Below are 16,993 nucleotides of genomic sequence, written 5' to 3'. Positions count from 1 at the left end.
GGAATCCACATCCACTGAGATCGACGGAAACTATCCAGAGCTCTAGACGATGTCCCCATCCAACAACCGTCACCTCCACGCCTAAAACCCGCCCCCCAGGGGATGAGGCCTCCCTGTATGAACTGTCCTGGGAGTGCAGCAGGGGTGCGCGTGGCTATGGGTGCGTGGCCCATGTATTCCTCGGGCCTCCGGCGAGGCCAGCGCCACAGTGCAGGGGCTTGAGTGGCAGCACAGGGACCGTCACATCTTCGGTTCCAGGGTCCAGTGATGTTCCTGGCTGAGTCCATTGGGGCGCTGGCTTCAGAACTGCCTGGGTTATGTCTCTGAGCACTGCTTCTGGCCTGCCTCCCAGATGGCCCCATTGCTCCCCCAGTCCCTCCCGAGGCTCACACAGCCAGACCAGGTCCTCTGAAAATACAGAGCATCTTGGGTTTATTTGGGGTTGGGCACCGCAGGTTCAGGCACAGTTTGTTCCTGGGTAGAGTCACAACCACTCCTCTCAGCACTCTTGGCATTTCAGGGGGCTGCCCCTGCAGGTCCCCTCCCCACGTCCCCATTTCCTGCACACACGTCTCTTCCCCCCTCCCTGCTCCCCGAGTCTCTCATTCTTTCACCAGCCTGTATATATGGTGCTGAGCCCCGTGCTCGCTGGCTGACACCTCAAAGACATAGGCAATGCATAGCAAGGTCTCCTGTGTGTCTCTGTTGGTGACCACCTGTGGAAGAGGGTTAAAAAGTCAAGGGTTAAGAAGGCCCCAGATGAGGGCACGCCATTGCTGCTACCCACGGACAGACTCCAGCCACAGCCACAGCACCCGCCGCACACCTGCAGGATAGTGAAGTTCTCCAGCACGCTGTTCATCATGTACTTCTCGGGCAGGTGCTTCAGCTTGTGGATGAAGTTGACCATGTACTCGCAGAGCGGGGACCGGTGGATGCGGTATGAGTAGTGTCCATTCTCGTAGCGAGCGTACTCTGTCTGCAGGACCCGGGGACAGCAAGGGCTTAGAATCCCTTCTGACCACCTCCAGCCCAGACCCATCTCATGGGAAGCCCCAGGACCCAGTCACTGGTGACCGGAAACGCAGGAGGTCCAGGGGCCCTTGAGAAAAGAGTCACCCCCAGCCAGGCACAAAGACTCACACCTGTAATCCCAACACTTTGGGAGGCTGAGGTAGGAGGATCACCTGAGGTCAGGGGTCCAAGACCAGCCTGGCCAACATGGTGAAACCCCATTTCTACTAAAATAAAAAAATTAGCCAGGCATAGTGGCATACGCCTACAATCCCAGCTACTCTGGAGGCTGAGCAGGAGAATCACTTGAACCTGGGAGGCAGAGGCTGCAGTGAGCTGAGATCGTACCATTGCATTGCAGCCTGGGTGACAGAGTGAGACTGTCTCATAAAAAAAAAGAGAGAGAGAGAGAGAAAGAGAGAACAGTCACCCTCTTAGGTTGGTGGACATTAAACAAGACCTCCTTCCTCCACAGGTGGCCAGCAGGAACTGGGGATGGCAGGAGGGGAGCTTAAGGAGACACAAGAGCAGGGTAGGCACCTCTCAATCCTGGCTCTACACGAGGACACTGCTGGTTGCACAGGGCCCACTGGGAGTCTGGTGGTGATCACACAAATCTCCATACCTACGCACAGGTATGCACGTGCATATAGGACTGCATATAAAACTGGTGAGATCTGAACCGGACTGGTGGGCTGCATCAACATCAATTTCTTGGTTGCCCACATTATACTCTAGTTATGCAAGATATCGCCAGAGCAAGAGCTGGGTGAGGGGCACACAGGATTATGGTCCCAAGTGGATCCACAATTATCTCCAAAGTTTTTACAAGTTTAATTTGAAATAAATAATTTGAGGAACTTTTTAAAAACCACTAATGCCTGGACTCTACCCTAGAGATTGGGGAGTGTGAATGGGTTTCAGGACTGGTGTGTTTCCAGAGCTCCCAGGAGACTGTAAGGTGCAGCAGGTGGAGAAGCACTGGATGGAAGAGTGTCCCTTCCCTGGTGCTGGCCTGGCATCTGGCTGCCCTTGGCATGAGGAAGGTTATCAAGGACTGACAGGCTGTGAGATTGAGACTTCATTAATTCAGACCAATGTGAGGGCAGCGGTGAGGGGAGGGATGGAGGCCGGCCTGCATGGGAGGAGGTCTGGTGTAGCGAGTGTGTGGGCTGTACAGGCTCCCAGACTCTCAGAGTCCACAGGTGCTTTGGGTTGGAGGCCGTTAGTCCCAGCTCCTTGTCACTGCCACCACGTAGCAGGCCCAGAGCACAGGGTGCTGCCAGAGTCTGCGTCACCAACAGGGAAGGTGACTTTGCCCTCGTTTAAAGATAAACAGAGGATTTTATCACAACACCCACCAAGTGTGGCTGGGGGGGGAGGATTCCCCGAGCTTGTGCTCCTCGCCACTGTCCTGCACCACCCTTGGCCAGGGACTATAGTCTCTCTAACTTCCACTAGAGCAGGGTCTCTGGGGTACCCACAAGTAGAAAATCAGGGAAGGAAGAGTTTTGGGCATTCATGGGGTAAAAGTGAGCAGGGGACAGAGATCCTAGACGCCTGGCCCTGCTTCTGCACCGTGAGCTGTGTGGCCACAAGGCAGCAGTAGGGAGAGGCCTTCTGCTCTCTCTGGGCCTCCACTGTGAAGCAGAGGGCTGGACTGTGTAGATGCCCCGAGGCCCTGCCTGGGCTGTGGCTCTGCTCTTGGAGAGGACCAGGGGTGCCTGTAATGACGTGCATGGAAGATGCAGGCCCAGCCTGGAAGGGCAGCAATGCTCTGGTGAGCTGGGCAGAATAGCGCCAAGGGGAATGTGGGAGGCACGCAGCACTGACAGCAGAGACGGAAGGCAACGAGGAATTGTCCTGGCTCCCTAGCGCAGGGCACTCTTCCTGAAAACAAATGGAAGTCATGCCCAGCAAACAAGGACCACTGCCACCGTCCCTCACCCAGCAGGGTGGCCTCCTACCTCAACCTTCTCCACCACCTGCTTGCCGAAAGAGCAGACCTTGGTGGAGCAGGTGATAATCATGTTCTCGGGGCTTTCATACTGGCTGGAGACCCCGTAGAAGGAGCTGCCTTCATCCTCGATGTTGGTGTTGAGGTCTGCCTGGAGGGAGACAGGGGGAAGCCGAGGGAGTGGTTAGCAGGTGCCATGTCAGATGGGGAGCATCAAGGAGACCTCGGGGTCCCAGTCCCAGTTCCAGGGCTGGGGAGAAATCAGACTGAGGGTAGACAGTAGGACGCTGGAAAGTGTCCACCAACCTCTACATCTCAGCCTGTTACAAAATCAGGTCGTGTTGCCTAAATCACGGGAAAAGAGGACACTGGGACCCAAATAGTTTCAGGCCACCACTGCCTGCCCAGATACTAACACACCCAGTAGGTGGGAGCCCCAGATTCCATCTTTAGGATTTCAAGTTTCATAGTCTAAGACTTTGTTTTTGTTGAACTGCAAAGGTTTGAATCTCTACCAGCCAGCTCTGTGTTAGTTTGAATGCCTCTATCAGAATCCTTCCAGAGTGAATTTTGATAGTGCAGGAAGCAAGAGAACAGAAAGCCAGGACAAGAGACCGGCAGAGGGGAGGGTGGAAGGGGTGAAGGATGCTCCCGTCTCATCCTCTGGTCTCACCGGAGACCCAATTGATGCTCCCTTAGAAACGGCTCTGGGGCTGGCCTCTCGCCCCGCTAGGTGTTGCTGAGTCCCACCACCTTGGATCTTTTGACATCTCTGCTTCAGCCTCCAGAGCAATCTCTACAGCATCAGCGGCCCCTCCCTTTGGTTCATTCTCTTAACTTCTCTGGGAGAAGACAAGTCACTGCACTGTCTCATTGAGTCACAAAGGACAGGAGTCTCAGTCCCCAGCCTGGCTCACAAGGCCCTTCATAGGCCCAGCCACTGGTCCTCTAAGTCAGCTTCTCACCTTGCCTCAGACAGGCTGCTCTTCCTTCCCCTGATGAAAACAGGGCCCAGAGGGCCTCCTGCTGGATGTCAGGCTAATCCAAAACTTCCCTTCTAGAAAAGGCGGAGTAAGATGGTGCCGATTTCACGCCCAAAACCACAGCCTCAGTTTTATACACAAGGGGTCCTGACTGTTAGCCTTGCCCAACGCCATCCTGCTGGTAAGGGAAAGACCCTAGGTCTTCAGGCTCCAACCCCAATACCTGTCCCAAATGGGCAGGGAGCCACAGTGAAGAAAGGAAGGCACCAGATGAGACAACTTGACTCTGAGGCAGGAACCATATTCCTGAAGCCCTAGGTCACTTAGGGATCCCCACACCCAGAACCTCAGCCCCACATCAAATCACCCCATCTGAGCCAGGGGTGCTAAGAGAACAAGTCAAGACTCAGAAGCAATGAGCAGGCACATCACAAAAGGCTTATTCTCAGGGGAGGCCGCTCCTCCCACCCACGCCACTGGTCTAAAATCACTGCAAGCTGCACCCAGAGTGCAGCCCTCCGAATGCAGCAGAGCCCCAGGCCTTCACCAAGGCTCTGACACCAAGGCTCTTCTATGCAAAGATATAAGGGATCCCCAGAACCCCCGGAAGGTTTTGGCCGGATTCAGAGCCAGGCACCGAGCAATTCTACTACTGGCCATGAGGGGACACTCAGTCATTATTTTCTCTCCTCTGGAGAAAAGCTTTCTTAAGAGTAGGACCTTTCTCTAGACTGGCAGGGGGTGTTGACTGTCTATAGCACAATGGAAACATTATGTAGCCACAAAAAACGCTGAGGACCTGCATTTATTACCATGGATGACTACAAACACACTGAGTGGGAGAGCAGGCTACAGAGCAGAATGAGGGTGGACTATGCTTATGACGAGGAAGGAAAGGCTGTTTTCACGCTGAAACAGAATGGCATATGGTTCAGTGCATCTGCCTCGGCTTGGATGAGGCCATGAGGGAAAAAGAGCATTCGAGTCAGGCTCAGCCTCTGCCACAGACAGCGGTGCTAATCTCAAACACCCACCTCTGCAACCCTGGGCTGCCTCAGTCTCCCCACTCTGTCTCCATCTGTGATGCTGGGAGGGAGGAGATGGCGCATCACAGGCAGTGTGTGGGGAAGGGGGGCATGGCAGAGGTGGCTCAGGCCTCTGCCGGGCCAGATTTAAGTGGCTGTGACTGGCCCAAGGCAAACGGGACCAGAGGAGGGCTTTCTGTCTCCTATTTTCTTTTTCTTTTCCTTCTTCTTCTTCTTTTTTTTTTTTTTTTGTTAGAGACGAGGTCTTGCTCTGTTGCTCAGGCTGGAGTGCAGTGGTGTGATCATGGCTCACTGCAGCCTCGAACTCCTGGATTCAAGCAGTCCTCCCACCTCAACCTCCTGAGTAGCTGGGACTATAGGCATGTGCCACCATACCTGGCTAATTGTTTAAATATTTTGTAGCGACAGGGTCTTGCTGTTGCCTAGGCTGGCCTCAAGTGATCCTCTCACCTTGGTCTCCCAAAGTGTTGGGATAACAGGTGTGAGCCACTGCACCTGACCTGTCTGCTATTTTCTCTAAGTCACCTGCTCCTCCTAGGAGACTGAGTTTGTCAGACTGTTCCTAAAAAGGGGCTGGGGGACAGTTTGTGTGCTCAGGACATGCTGCAGCTAGAAGCACAGGCCGGAAATGTGAACAGTGCCTGCAGAGCCACTAGCAGGAAGCCCAGCTGCCTGGGAAGGACACACTGGACATGGCAGGGAACATCGAGAGTTGAGGTCAGGCATCAACGGTGGTGACCCTCAGCCGTCAGCCACACATGGCCCCTCTGACCAATGCTGCATTCATGCGCCATCTACTGCAGTCCTGATCCTTTTAAATCAACTCACTTTTATTCCTTAATTCCATTCTAAGTAATAAATCCATGAAATCAAGGATTTATCCTCTTTAATATATATGGAAATAACTATATAACGTTATTTTTATTTTTTGAGATGCAGTCCCGATCTCAGCTCACTGCAACCTTTGTCTCCGGGGTTCAAGCAATTTTTCTGCTTCAGCATCCCGACCACCATGCTCGGCTAGATTTTGTCTTTTTTTTTTTTTTTTTTTTTTTTTAAGTAGAGATAGGGTTTTACCATGTTGGCCAGGCTGGTCACAAATTCCTGACCTCAAGTGATCCGCCCACCTCAGCCTCACAAAAGTGTTGGGATTACAGGAGTGAGCCATCATGCCTGGCCTGTAACTACTTTTCATATTTTCAAACAAAATTATTTTGAAACATAGGGATAGGGCTTTATGTTGCCATTCCTGGGCTCAAGTGATACTCCTGCCTCGGCCTCCCAAAGTGGGGCGATTACAGGAATGAGTTACGGAGCCCAGCCAACTTTATAACTATTAACTAAAAAAAAGCGTATTCATGTGCCACCTTAGAAGAATGCTGTGTGCCAAGCTGGGAAGGACTGGCACCCATATCTTCCAGTTCTTCCAGACACAGACACACAGAGGCAGCAGCTGCCCCCCAGACCCCAGGAGCAACTGGTATATCCCCCTCCATTACCCTATCTGTCATAATCTGTCCAGACGTCCTTGTCCCCTTCCAGATTGGATGCTCCTTGGAAGCAACAACTAAGCTCTACCCCAGGTCCTTGGCAGGGTGGGACTTCAATCAAGGTTGCAGGCGGCTGTTCACCCTCTCACCTCCAGGTGGCATCAGTGAGAAGAGCAAGGTCCCTCAGTCATAAGCAGGAATCTAACCAGTCCTGCTCACCCTGAGCTTTCTGCACCCCAGCTCCACCCCCATCTCAAATACACTTTTCTGTCATCAGCTCTGGCTCCCTGGCTCTTCCCACAACTCAGCCACTCATTTATCCAGCCCAGGCCAGCACTGCTAGAGGCAGGGGGGCCCAGAGAAGTTGAGACATTGTTTCTGCTCTCAGGGAACTTGTAACTGGGAAAGCAAATAGAATCAGGCTCTGGGGGTAGAGGCCAGGGGAGAAAAAGAGCTTGTGGTCACACTGCACAGACCCAGAAGACACCAGCTGGCCACACGGACGACCCGCCCGAGAGCACCTTGTCAGGTCCTCAGTGCCTGGATCCTTCTAATTACATACAGCCCACTCCTTCTCCTGCAACTATATACTCCTGACATTTCCTGTCCACCCTCATATCCCCCCACGGTGAGCACCTCCCCAAAACAAGCTATGCTTCTTAGCCTAAGAAAAAATGAGAGCCGCCCCCTGCCCTGTGAGTGCCCCCTTGCAACCTTCTCTCCACCCTATTCATAGCTGTGCGTGAGGGTGGGCAGCTCACAGGCTATGCCTGGAACAGGTGTGGGGGATCGGGTGACTGACAGATGAGCGGAGACAGCCGCAGCCCGGGTGTGGGGGCCTGGAGGGGCTCAGATTCATTGTCATGTGCTGGTATGTGCCTGGGAGAAATGTCAGGGCCTGAAAGGGAACAGCAGGCTGAGATGGGAGGAACGCCTGGGGTCCTCTGTTGCCTCCACGGTGCCCAGCTCTGCCCGGCATTTCCAATGTGCAGAGCAGCATTAATGGCCACTAGTACCCAAAGGCCCCCTTTCCCTGGCCCCAGGGACAGGTGGCCTCTGCCAGACTTGCAGGGCTCTGTGGGGGTAAGGGGGCTTCAGTGCATCAGTCCCTCACTCCAGGCCCCGTGACAGTCATTAGATAGGGCACAGCCCCAGCAGCCTCAGCCCCTCAGGCTGGCAGATGCCACTTCCAGCCGGAAATATGTCCCAGCAGTCCACGAGTCTATGGATTACCACCACAGTGCCCTCAGTAAAAGCAGTAACTCAGGGGGCAGGCACGGAGGCTGGACTGGGAACAGCCAAGTCCTCCACCCACTCCAAGGGAGTTCTGATGGCCTCTCCAGCATGCACATTCAGGGCCTGGGAGCTGGGACTGAAAAAACAGCCAGGCAGGAAAAGAAAGGCTCCAGGAGAGGTGACGCTGCTTCCTTGCCTGAGCAGTTTTCCTTCCTAATTGTGTGTGGCCAAGTTCACACCAGCTGATGGCAGGGGAAGTGGGGACCAGGGTGGGAAGCAGAAGACAGGAGTTTCCCGATGCTTGGGGCAGCCGAAGCAGGCTGTGAGGACCCACAACTGACGCAAAGTCTCACCGTCAGCAAATACGAATATTTACCTTTCCTCTAACATATGCGTCTTCCTCTGGTGCCTTTGCCCGCCCCATACATGCGGAGGAGGGAGCAGATGACCGCCAAGGTGCCCTGGCCTCCAGCGCTCCCTCGTCTCTGATTTCACCTGTCCTCATCCTGCCCAGGCTGCTGGCACTCAGACAGGGCTCAGGCAAGGCGGGGGGGTAGGGACAGGCCACAGCCCCCCACTCAGTGCCAGCTGGCCACACACACAGGGTCTTCAGCAACACAGCCCCTGGCAGGCCCCCAAGATCAAACTGCTGACGATTCACACAAAGAAGCAGAGGTGCAGAGAAGCCAATATTTGCCCAGAACACAGTTCTCAAATGTGTCCCAGCTGGGGTCAACTGCTGCCCACCGTGCCTGGCCGTGACACTTCAGGAGGGCCTCACTGGTGGCCTACCACACTGCCCTGTCTAGCGGCCCTTGACCCAGGACTCTGAGACCCCTGCTGGATACTCCCATCCAGAGTTTGAGCTCCTGGAAGCCAAAGGTCATGCTGGGTCCACAGAGCACATGGCCAGAGCACTGAGCCCACATAGGAACCCACTGAATCCCACGCCCTCGGCACCAGCTGTCCCGACCCTCTCTTCTCCCATCAACCCCCACCTACAAACTCCCCTAGAGTCAGAAGGGAAGAGAGGACACAGCCACCACCAAATTTGGAAAAGTACCTTCTAGGTCTTCCTTCCTCCCTGGCAACCTTCGTCCGCCCTATTTTTTTTTTTTTTTTTTAAAAGACGGGGTTTCACCATGTTGGTCAGGCTGATCTTGAACTCCTGACCTCAGGTGATCCGCCCGCCTTGTGGTTGGATTACAGGCATGAGCCACTACGCCCGGCCTCGTCTGCCCTATTTTCTGGAAGGGATATCTGAGGTGGAGGAGACGCAAGAAGCCCAAGTGCCTGGCTCTGCACCGACTGCACAGAGCTAAGTCTGCTCTCTCCACGCTACCACTGCCTGCCGTTCCCCAAGGGACTGGGGATCTGTTTTAGACAATTCAGAACCTTCTCCAGCGGGAGCAGAGGAAGCTCCAGGACCCTGCATGGAGGGCAGCCAGGGACTTGGCAAGGACTGTTTCGTGTGGTGGCTCCAAGCACACACCCTGGAGTCAGGCTGCTCAGGTATGGATCCTGGGTCTGCTACTGTGAACTGGCCAACCTTTGGCAGGTGATTTCACCTGCCTATGCCTCAGTTTCCCTTCTGCAGATGAGGTTATCAACAGTCTGGGCTGTGGTGAGGACCAGACGTGTTACTCTATGTAACATAGTGAGAAAAGTGTGGCTGTCATCTCTCTCAGTCTGTCTGTGCCCATCTATCTCACAGCATGTAGCCAACAGGAGTGCCCACAGGAGAGAGGTCACTCTGGCTGGGGCACTCAGGGCCAGGCCTTGGCTTACTCCATGACTTTGTTCCCTTACTTGTGAAACAAGAGACCTAGGATGGTCCTCATCTGGAGGGTGGCTAGAACAGAAAATATTACCAATAGCTAGAAGGCAGGAGCTAGAGCAAGAGGGCCCCAGACACGCCACCTCCCACACCAAGGAAGTGTTCCCATGAGTGCTTCCTGCCACTGCTGACCGGGTCTCCCCTCTGACCCCAACTGCACCCCCAGGGTCCTGAGTCATGCCAGGGAAGAGCCACAGATCAGCTCGCCTAAGCTCCTTCCCCTGAGTCAGGGCTGAGCCTGGACAGACCAGGGGAGTAAGTGCTCAAGTGAGGGTGGAGGCTTCTGCAGGGGAGCTGGGGACCCCCTTAGACGCACAGCAGGGTTAGAAGTCGCCACTACCAGCTATACAGGTTCTAATTCCCACATCCAGAGCTGGAAGAGAGACTTCGGAGATGACTGAAGCCCTTCCTGAGAATCTCCCATGACATGCCCTGAAGCCAGCCTCTCGGGAGCTCCCAGGAGCCTCATGCCTTGGCTGCAGGAGTCTCACACCTGCTTCCAGTCTGGGTGCTGGAGTTATCCAACTAAGCACACCTGCGGCCACATCCTGCCCTCTTCAAAAACCTTGTTAAATGACTCCTCATCACTCAAGGAGAAGGGCTGACAAACATTTCCCCAGCTACGCCATGCGGCCGTGACCGTCCACCCAGCACTCCTCCCTGCTAGAGGCTTCTCAGCCCAGCACTCCAAACAGCGACTGCTGACCCCTTCAAAGTGTCACACAGGTCACACCCAGCATCCTGGACACCTGGCTCAAGGTGGGAGATTGACTAGACATGTTTATTTTTTCCCCTTCCAGAGACACAGCTAGAAGGATAACAGCAAGGAACTTTAAAAAATGTGGCCGGGCGCGGTGGCTCAAGCCTGTAATCCCAGCACTTTGGGAGGCCGAGGCAGGTGGATCACGAGGTCAAGAGATCGAGACCATCCTGGTCAACATGGTGAAACCCCGTCTCTACGAAAAATACAAAAAATTAGCTGGGCATGGTGGCGCGTGCCTGTAATCCCAGCTACTCGGGAGGCTGAGGCAGGAGAATAGGGGCTAGGGAGGCACAGGATTTGACCCAAGGAACTGACAAAAGTCTATACACTGGACGGTCCGGCCCCCATCCCTCCCATGCACCAGCAGAAGATCAAAGGGTCAGCTAGGTGTGATGCCTCACGCCTGTAATCCCAGCACTTTGGGAGGCTGAGGAAGATGGCTTAATCCCAGGAGTTGGAAATTAGTCTGAGCAACATAGTGAGACCCTGTCTCTACAAAATTAAAAATTAAAAAAAAAATTTTTTTTAAGACCAAAGGGTGACCATCTTCACTAATTAAACAGAGGGCTACAGGTCTCAGGGACACTGGGCTTGTTCAAAAGAGGGAAGAAGGGGAGTAAGAACAGGAGAGTTAAGTGAAAGCCAGCATCAGAAATGGCCAGGGCCCCTACCCTTACCCTACCCCACTACCAGAACACCTGTGACCAAGTACATCCCTTCCAGGGAAATTAAAGGAATTGTCTCTGGAGAAACTGAATCAACTCGAGGGGCGGGGGGCGGGGATGGGGGAATCCAGTAAACACACACATTTATTGATTTCCCCAATAAAACAGCTGGCTCTCCAAGCCCAATCATCTTAAAGTAAAGCCCACCAGGTGACAAGTCCTACCTTGCACAAAGAGCTCTCAGACACTACTAAATATAACCAGTACAAATAACACAAGAAAAACTTGATAAATTGGACATCATCAAAATTTAAGACTTTTGGGCATCAAAGGACACTTTTAAGAATGCACAGTGGCTCACACCTATAATCCCAGCACTTTGGAAGGCCGAGGCAGGAGGATCACTTGAGGCCTGGAGTTCAAGACCAGCCTGGACAACATAATGAGACCCTGTACAAAAAATTAAAACAAAAAATTGGCCAGGCATAGTAGTGCACGCCTATAGTCCCAGCTACTCAGGAGGCTGAGGTAGGAGGATCACTTGAGCCCAAGTTCAAGGCTGCAGTGGGCAATGATCAAGCCACTGCACTCCAGCCTGAAAGACACAGCAAAACCCTGGTTAAAAAAAAAAAAAGAATGTGAAAAGACACTCAACAGAATGGGAAATAATACTTGCAAATCATATATCTGATAAGAAACTTTTATTCAGAATTAAGAACTCATAATTTTTTTTTTTTTTGAGTTGGAGTTTCGCTCTTGTTACCCAGGCTGGAGTGCAATGGTGCGATCTTGGCTCACTGCAACCTCCGCCTCCTGGGTTCAGGCAATTCTCCTGCCTCAGCCTCCTGAGTAGCTGGGATGACAGGCACGCGCCACCATGCCCAGCTAATTTTTTGTATTTTTAGCAGAGACGGGGTTTCACTATGTTGACCAGGATGGTCTCGATATCTTGACCTCGTGATCCACCTGCCTCGGCCTCCCAAAGTGCTGGGATTACAGGCTTGAGCCACCGTGCCCGGCCAGAACTCATAATTTAATAATAAAAATAACCCAATTTTATTATAAAAATGGGCAATGGGGGCTGGGGACAGTGGCTCACACCTGTAATTACAGCATTTTGGGAGGCCGAGCCAGGCAAATTACTTGAGCTCAGGAGTTCCAGACCAGCCTGGGCAACATGGCGAAACCTCGCCTCTACTAAAAATACAAAAATGACCTGGGCATGGTGGTGCATGCTTATAATCCCAGCTACTCGGGAGGCTGAGATATGAGAATCGGTTGAACCCGAGAGACAGAGGTTGCAGTGAGCCAAGATTGTGCCATTGCACTGTAGCCTGGGCAACAGAGCAAGACTGCCTCAAAAAAAAAGAGAGGGGACAATGGATCTGAATTTCTGAATTGACATTTCTCCAGAGAAGATATACAAATGGCCAGTAATCACATGAGAAGATGCTTACCATCATGAGTCATCACAGAAATGCAAATACACACAATGAGTTATCAGTTCACATTCACTAGGATGGTACAATCAAAGAATATCAAGTGTCGGTGAGGATGTGGAGAAAACAGGATCTGCACACCCTGCAGGCGGGAATATAAAATGCTGCAGCCACTTGGAAGCTTCTTGAGAGTGCCTCAAAAAGCGAAACAGAGTTGCCATATGACTCAGTAATTCCACATGTAAGCATAAGGAAATGAAGACGAATGTCCACACAAACATGTGCAGGCAGTGTTCACAGTAGCATTATTCATAACAGCCAGGAGGAGGAAGCAACCAAATTCCCATCACCTGCTGAATGGAGGAACAACGTGAGCTACCCATACAAGGAACATTACTGGCCATAAAAAGGAAGGTGCATGCTAAAACATGGCTGAACCTTGAAAACATATGCCAAGTTAAAGAAGCCAGTCACAAAAGATCACATCCTATATGAACCCATTTATATACAATGTCCAGAAGAGGCAAAGCTTCAAAGCCAGAAAGCAGATTATTGCACAGGGCAGGCGGGGTGGGAGTGGAGAGTGACAGCTAAAGGGATCAGGGCTTATTATTTTGGGGGTGATGACAATGTTCTAAAATTGATTTTGGTAATGGCTGCACAACTTTGTGAATATACTAAAAAACTGTGAATTGTATGCTTTATTTTTTGAGACAGGATCTTGCCCTGTCGCCCAAGCTGGAGTATAATGGTATGATCTTGGCTTACTGCAACCTCTGCCTCCTAGGCTCGAGCGATCTTCCCACCTCAGCCTCCTGAGTATCTTGGATTACAGGCACACACCACCATGCCCAGCTAACTGTGGTATTCTTAGGAGAGACAGGGTTTTGCCATGTTGGCTAGGCTGGTCTCCAACTTGTGGCCTCAAGCAATCCACCTGCCTTGTCCTCCCAAAGTGCTGGGTTTACAGGCACATGCCACCATGCCTGGCTAACTTTTGTATTTTTTTGTAGAAACAGGTTTTTGCCATGTGCCTAGGCTGGTCTCAAACTCCTTAGCTCAAGCAATCTGCCTGCTTCGGTCTCCCAAACTGCTGGGATTACAGCGTGAGCTGCTGTGCCTGGCTTGTATGTTATAAGTAGGTAAAATGTATGGTAAGGTTAATTACACTGCAAGAAAACCACTAAAACATACAGACAGGTCGCTAAGAATTGAAGATACCAAAGAAAACCCTCCAACTGGAAAGACAAGGATCAAAACAGACAGAAAAACAGAATTAAAAGGAAACAAAGAAAAGAGCAGGAGGCCAGGTGCAGTGGCTAAATCCCAGCAGTGTGGGAGGCCAAGGCGGGCGGATCACTTCAAGTCAGGAGTTCAAGACCAGCCTGACCAATATTGCAAAAACTTGTCACTACTAAAAATACAAAAATTATCTGGGTGTGGTGGCATGTGCCTGTAGTCCCAGCTACTTGGGAGGCTGAGGCAGGAGAATCGCTTAAACAGGGAGACAGAGGTTGCACTGAGCCAAGACCCTGCCGCTGCACTCCGGCCTAAGCAACACAGCGAGACTCAGTCTGGGTGTGGGTGGGACGAGGGTTAGGAGCAGGAGAAAACTTAAGAAATAACACTCACTTCATACCCTTAATAAAAACAAGATAAAAAGTGCATCCATCAGACATCTTGATGTAATCACAGAACAAGAAGGAACTCTGGAAAATTAAAATGTCAGAGCCAATATTAAATATTCAACAGGTGCGGTGCAGATGCTGCTGTATACCATTAATCTAATTCACCCTTGACTATAAGATGCATACTTTATAAACTACCCAGAAAAAACAAAATGTCATCAACTGAACTAAGATACATCCATAAAAGAATGCAGGCAGCTTCTTCTACAGTATTAGAACCCTGATTTTATTCAGAATGACAACTTACCCAACAAAAAAAGTACCTTTCCCTGGTTCCTTGTGGCTAGGTGCAACCATACAACTAATCAGGTGTTATGCAGGACTTCCCAGCAGGCCCCATACAGGGAGCTAAACTGGCTTCTTTTGATGCTTGGAAGATGGATATGGTGGCGGGAACACCAGCAGTCATGACCCCAAGGTCAGAAGTCATATGCTGAGGATGGCAGATAGAGAGAAGCCAGGGCCCTGATAATGTCAGCAGTGCTGGGCCAGCCTGGACTGTCTCCCTCTAGACTTCCTTGATGTGAAAGAAAAACAATTTATGCCACTGTTTCTTTAGGTTTTGTGTGATATGGTACTTGGACACAACCTTAACTAATTCAGAAGAGAGTCAGAAGACAAAATCAAGGAAATCTCTAAGAAAACAGACAAGAGGCTGGGCGCGGTGGCTCAAGCCTGTAATCCCAGCACTTTGGGAGGCCGAGGTGGGTGGATCACCGGAGGTCAGGAGTTCAAGACCAGCCTGGCCATCATGGTGAAACCCATCTTTATAAAAAAAAAAAAGAAAAGAAAACAAGTTATATAGCAAAAGGTAGGGAATTAGAACGCTATCAAACTATGTCAGAAGATAATGACACAATGCATTAAAAAATGATTCTTGAAAATTATTTCCCAGCACTTTGGAAGACCAAGGTGGGCAGATCACTTGAGACCAGGAGTTCGAGATCAACACTGGTTGATTCTTTGCCTGATCAACACTGCAAAACCCCATCTCTCTTAAAAATACAAAAATTAGCCAGGCCTGGTGGCACATGCTGGTAATCCCAGCTACTTAGAAGGCTGAGGCACAAAACGGCTTGAACCTGGGACGTGGAGGTTGCAGTGAACCAGAATCGAACACTGCACTCCAGCCTGGGCAACAGAGCAAAACTTCGTCTCAAAACAAACAAACACACACTTCGTCTCAAAACAAACAAACACACACACACACACACACACACACACACACACACACACAGTCTCAAAAATAAAGTCATCATTTTCTAGGGAAAACGATGCATGATCTAGATTCTTTACCCAGACTACCAATCAGTCAAGTATAAGGATATAATAAAAATAATGACATTTCAAAGAAGTAAGGTCATTTACGTACCATGCATCTTTTCTTAGAAGGTACTAGAGGATGTGTTCCAGCAAAATGAAGAAGGTATATCAATAAAGAGAGAAATGTAAGAGCTAGAAAATTGTACAATCAATATAGGAGAGCCTCAGGATGACAACTGTAGGGCAAGCCTAAAGAATAACACGTTCAAACTGCAGCAGAACAGAGGCAGCTGGGAGGAGGATCTCTAGGAGAAAGGAGGAATTGATAAATTATCTAATAGTTTTGAATATTTGGGAAGAAAAGTTTTAATTTTATATGGTGGTTCTGATAGAGCAATTTACAAACTTTTAAGAATAGCCTTCTTAAGAAATATGGAAGTACAAGAGCCATTTATTTGCAGGAAAAAAAAGTTGTACAAGAGGTAAAAATGCAATCATAATACGCTTCTTGACTCTTTGTGCTTTTGTTTTGAGGCAGGGTCTTGCTCTGTCACTCAGGCTGGAGTGCAATGGTGCGATTTTGATTCACTGCAACCTCTGCCTCCCAGGCTCAAGCCATTCTCCTATCTCAGCCTCCTGAGTAGCTGAGACCACAGGCATGAGCCACCATGACTGGCTAATTTTTGTATTTTTTGTAGAGATGGGGTTTCATCATGTTGCCCAGGCTGGTCTTGAACTCAAGTGATCTGCCCATGTTGGTTTTCCAAAGTGCTGGGATTACAGGGATGAGCCACCACACCCAGCCCCCTCTTGGCTCTTTGGTGATCAATATACATGTCAAAAAATGTGAAATTTTATGACTTTTACTAAATTAAATAACTTATTGGATATTATTACATTGGGATGACGCGGGGAGAAGTGATATGTAATGGAATGGAAACATAGTGTCTTAATCATGACATTGAGATCCAGCAACATAAGCATATTACTTAGAACTAAAGAGATAAAACCCAAATAAACAGCTAAAATTTGCAGTGACTACTTCTGGGGATTGGGATTCGGGTGTGGGGAGGAGTAGGACAAGAATATGATGCTTTCCATTCTTTTTTTTTTTGAAAGTGGTATGGGAGCAAATAAAAGGTAAGAATCTTTGCACAAGAGGCATTGAAAGGAGCGTGAAGAGAACTGAAGGGAACTGGGGAAAGGAATGAAGGCGGAGTCACGCAAGCCTCAGTCCATGTCCTGAGAATATTCCAAGCCTCTGTCACAGAGCCTGATTTCCTGCCCTTCCTTACTGCTGGCTTCATTAGCGCTTATTTGTGACTGTCTCCTTGTACCCCTTTTCTGCACATACTGGGCCCCCAGGAAGCTAAGCTCCCAGATCAGCTACTGTACCTCCTGGCCTCAGGCAAGACATTTCTTTCTTTTTAAATTAATTAATTTATTTTTTAAGATCCAGTTTCACCATGTTGGTCAGGCTGGTCTCAAACTCCTGACCTCAGGTGATCCACCCACCTTGGCCTCCCAAAGTGCTGGGATTACAGGTGTGAACCACCACACCCGGCAACAAGACGTTTCTAATGGAGGAGGTTTTACCCACAAAACACCTGCC

General features: G+C 50.5%; 1 protein-coding gene across 15 annotated transcripts in view; it reads right to left on the bottom strand.

The window, feature by feature from the left end:
* Positions 1 to 415: 415 nt before the first annotated feature.
* Positions 416 to 16,993, bottom strand: part of TEAD4 (TEA domain transcription factor 4) — an 83,261-nt gene continuing 66,683 nt past the window's right edge. For 14 of the 15 annotated variants that reach the window (XM_054238025.2, XM_078338454.1, XM_035255472.3 and 11 more), the window contains 3 exons: positions 2,982 to 3,122; positions 827 to 979; positions 416 to 716 (listed from right to left, as the gene is read on the bottom strand). In XM_054238025.2, coding sequence (XP_054094000.1) covers positions 603 to 716; positions 827 to 979; positions 2,982 to 3,122 — 408 coding nt within the window. In that variant the 3' untranslated portion in view covers positions 416 to 602. Of the gene's footprint in view, positions 717 to 826; positions 980 to 1,172; positions 1,395 to 2,981; positions 3,123 to 16,993 lie in introns of those variants that run through there. The other variant, XM_078338455.1, reaches the window with a different exon arrangement.

This window comes from Callithrix jacchus, chromosome 9, assembly GCF_049354715.1.
Source record: "Callithrix jacchus isolate 240 chromosome 9, calJac240_pri, whole genome shotgun sequence".
Taxonomy (NCBI): domain Eukaryota; kingdom Metazoa; phylum Chordata; class Mammalia; order Primates; family Cebidae; genus Callithrix; species Callithrix jacchus.
The sequence above is the reverse complement of the archived record's forward strand: the minus strand, read 5'-3'. Positions and strand labels throughout refer to the sequence as shown.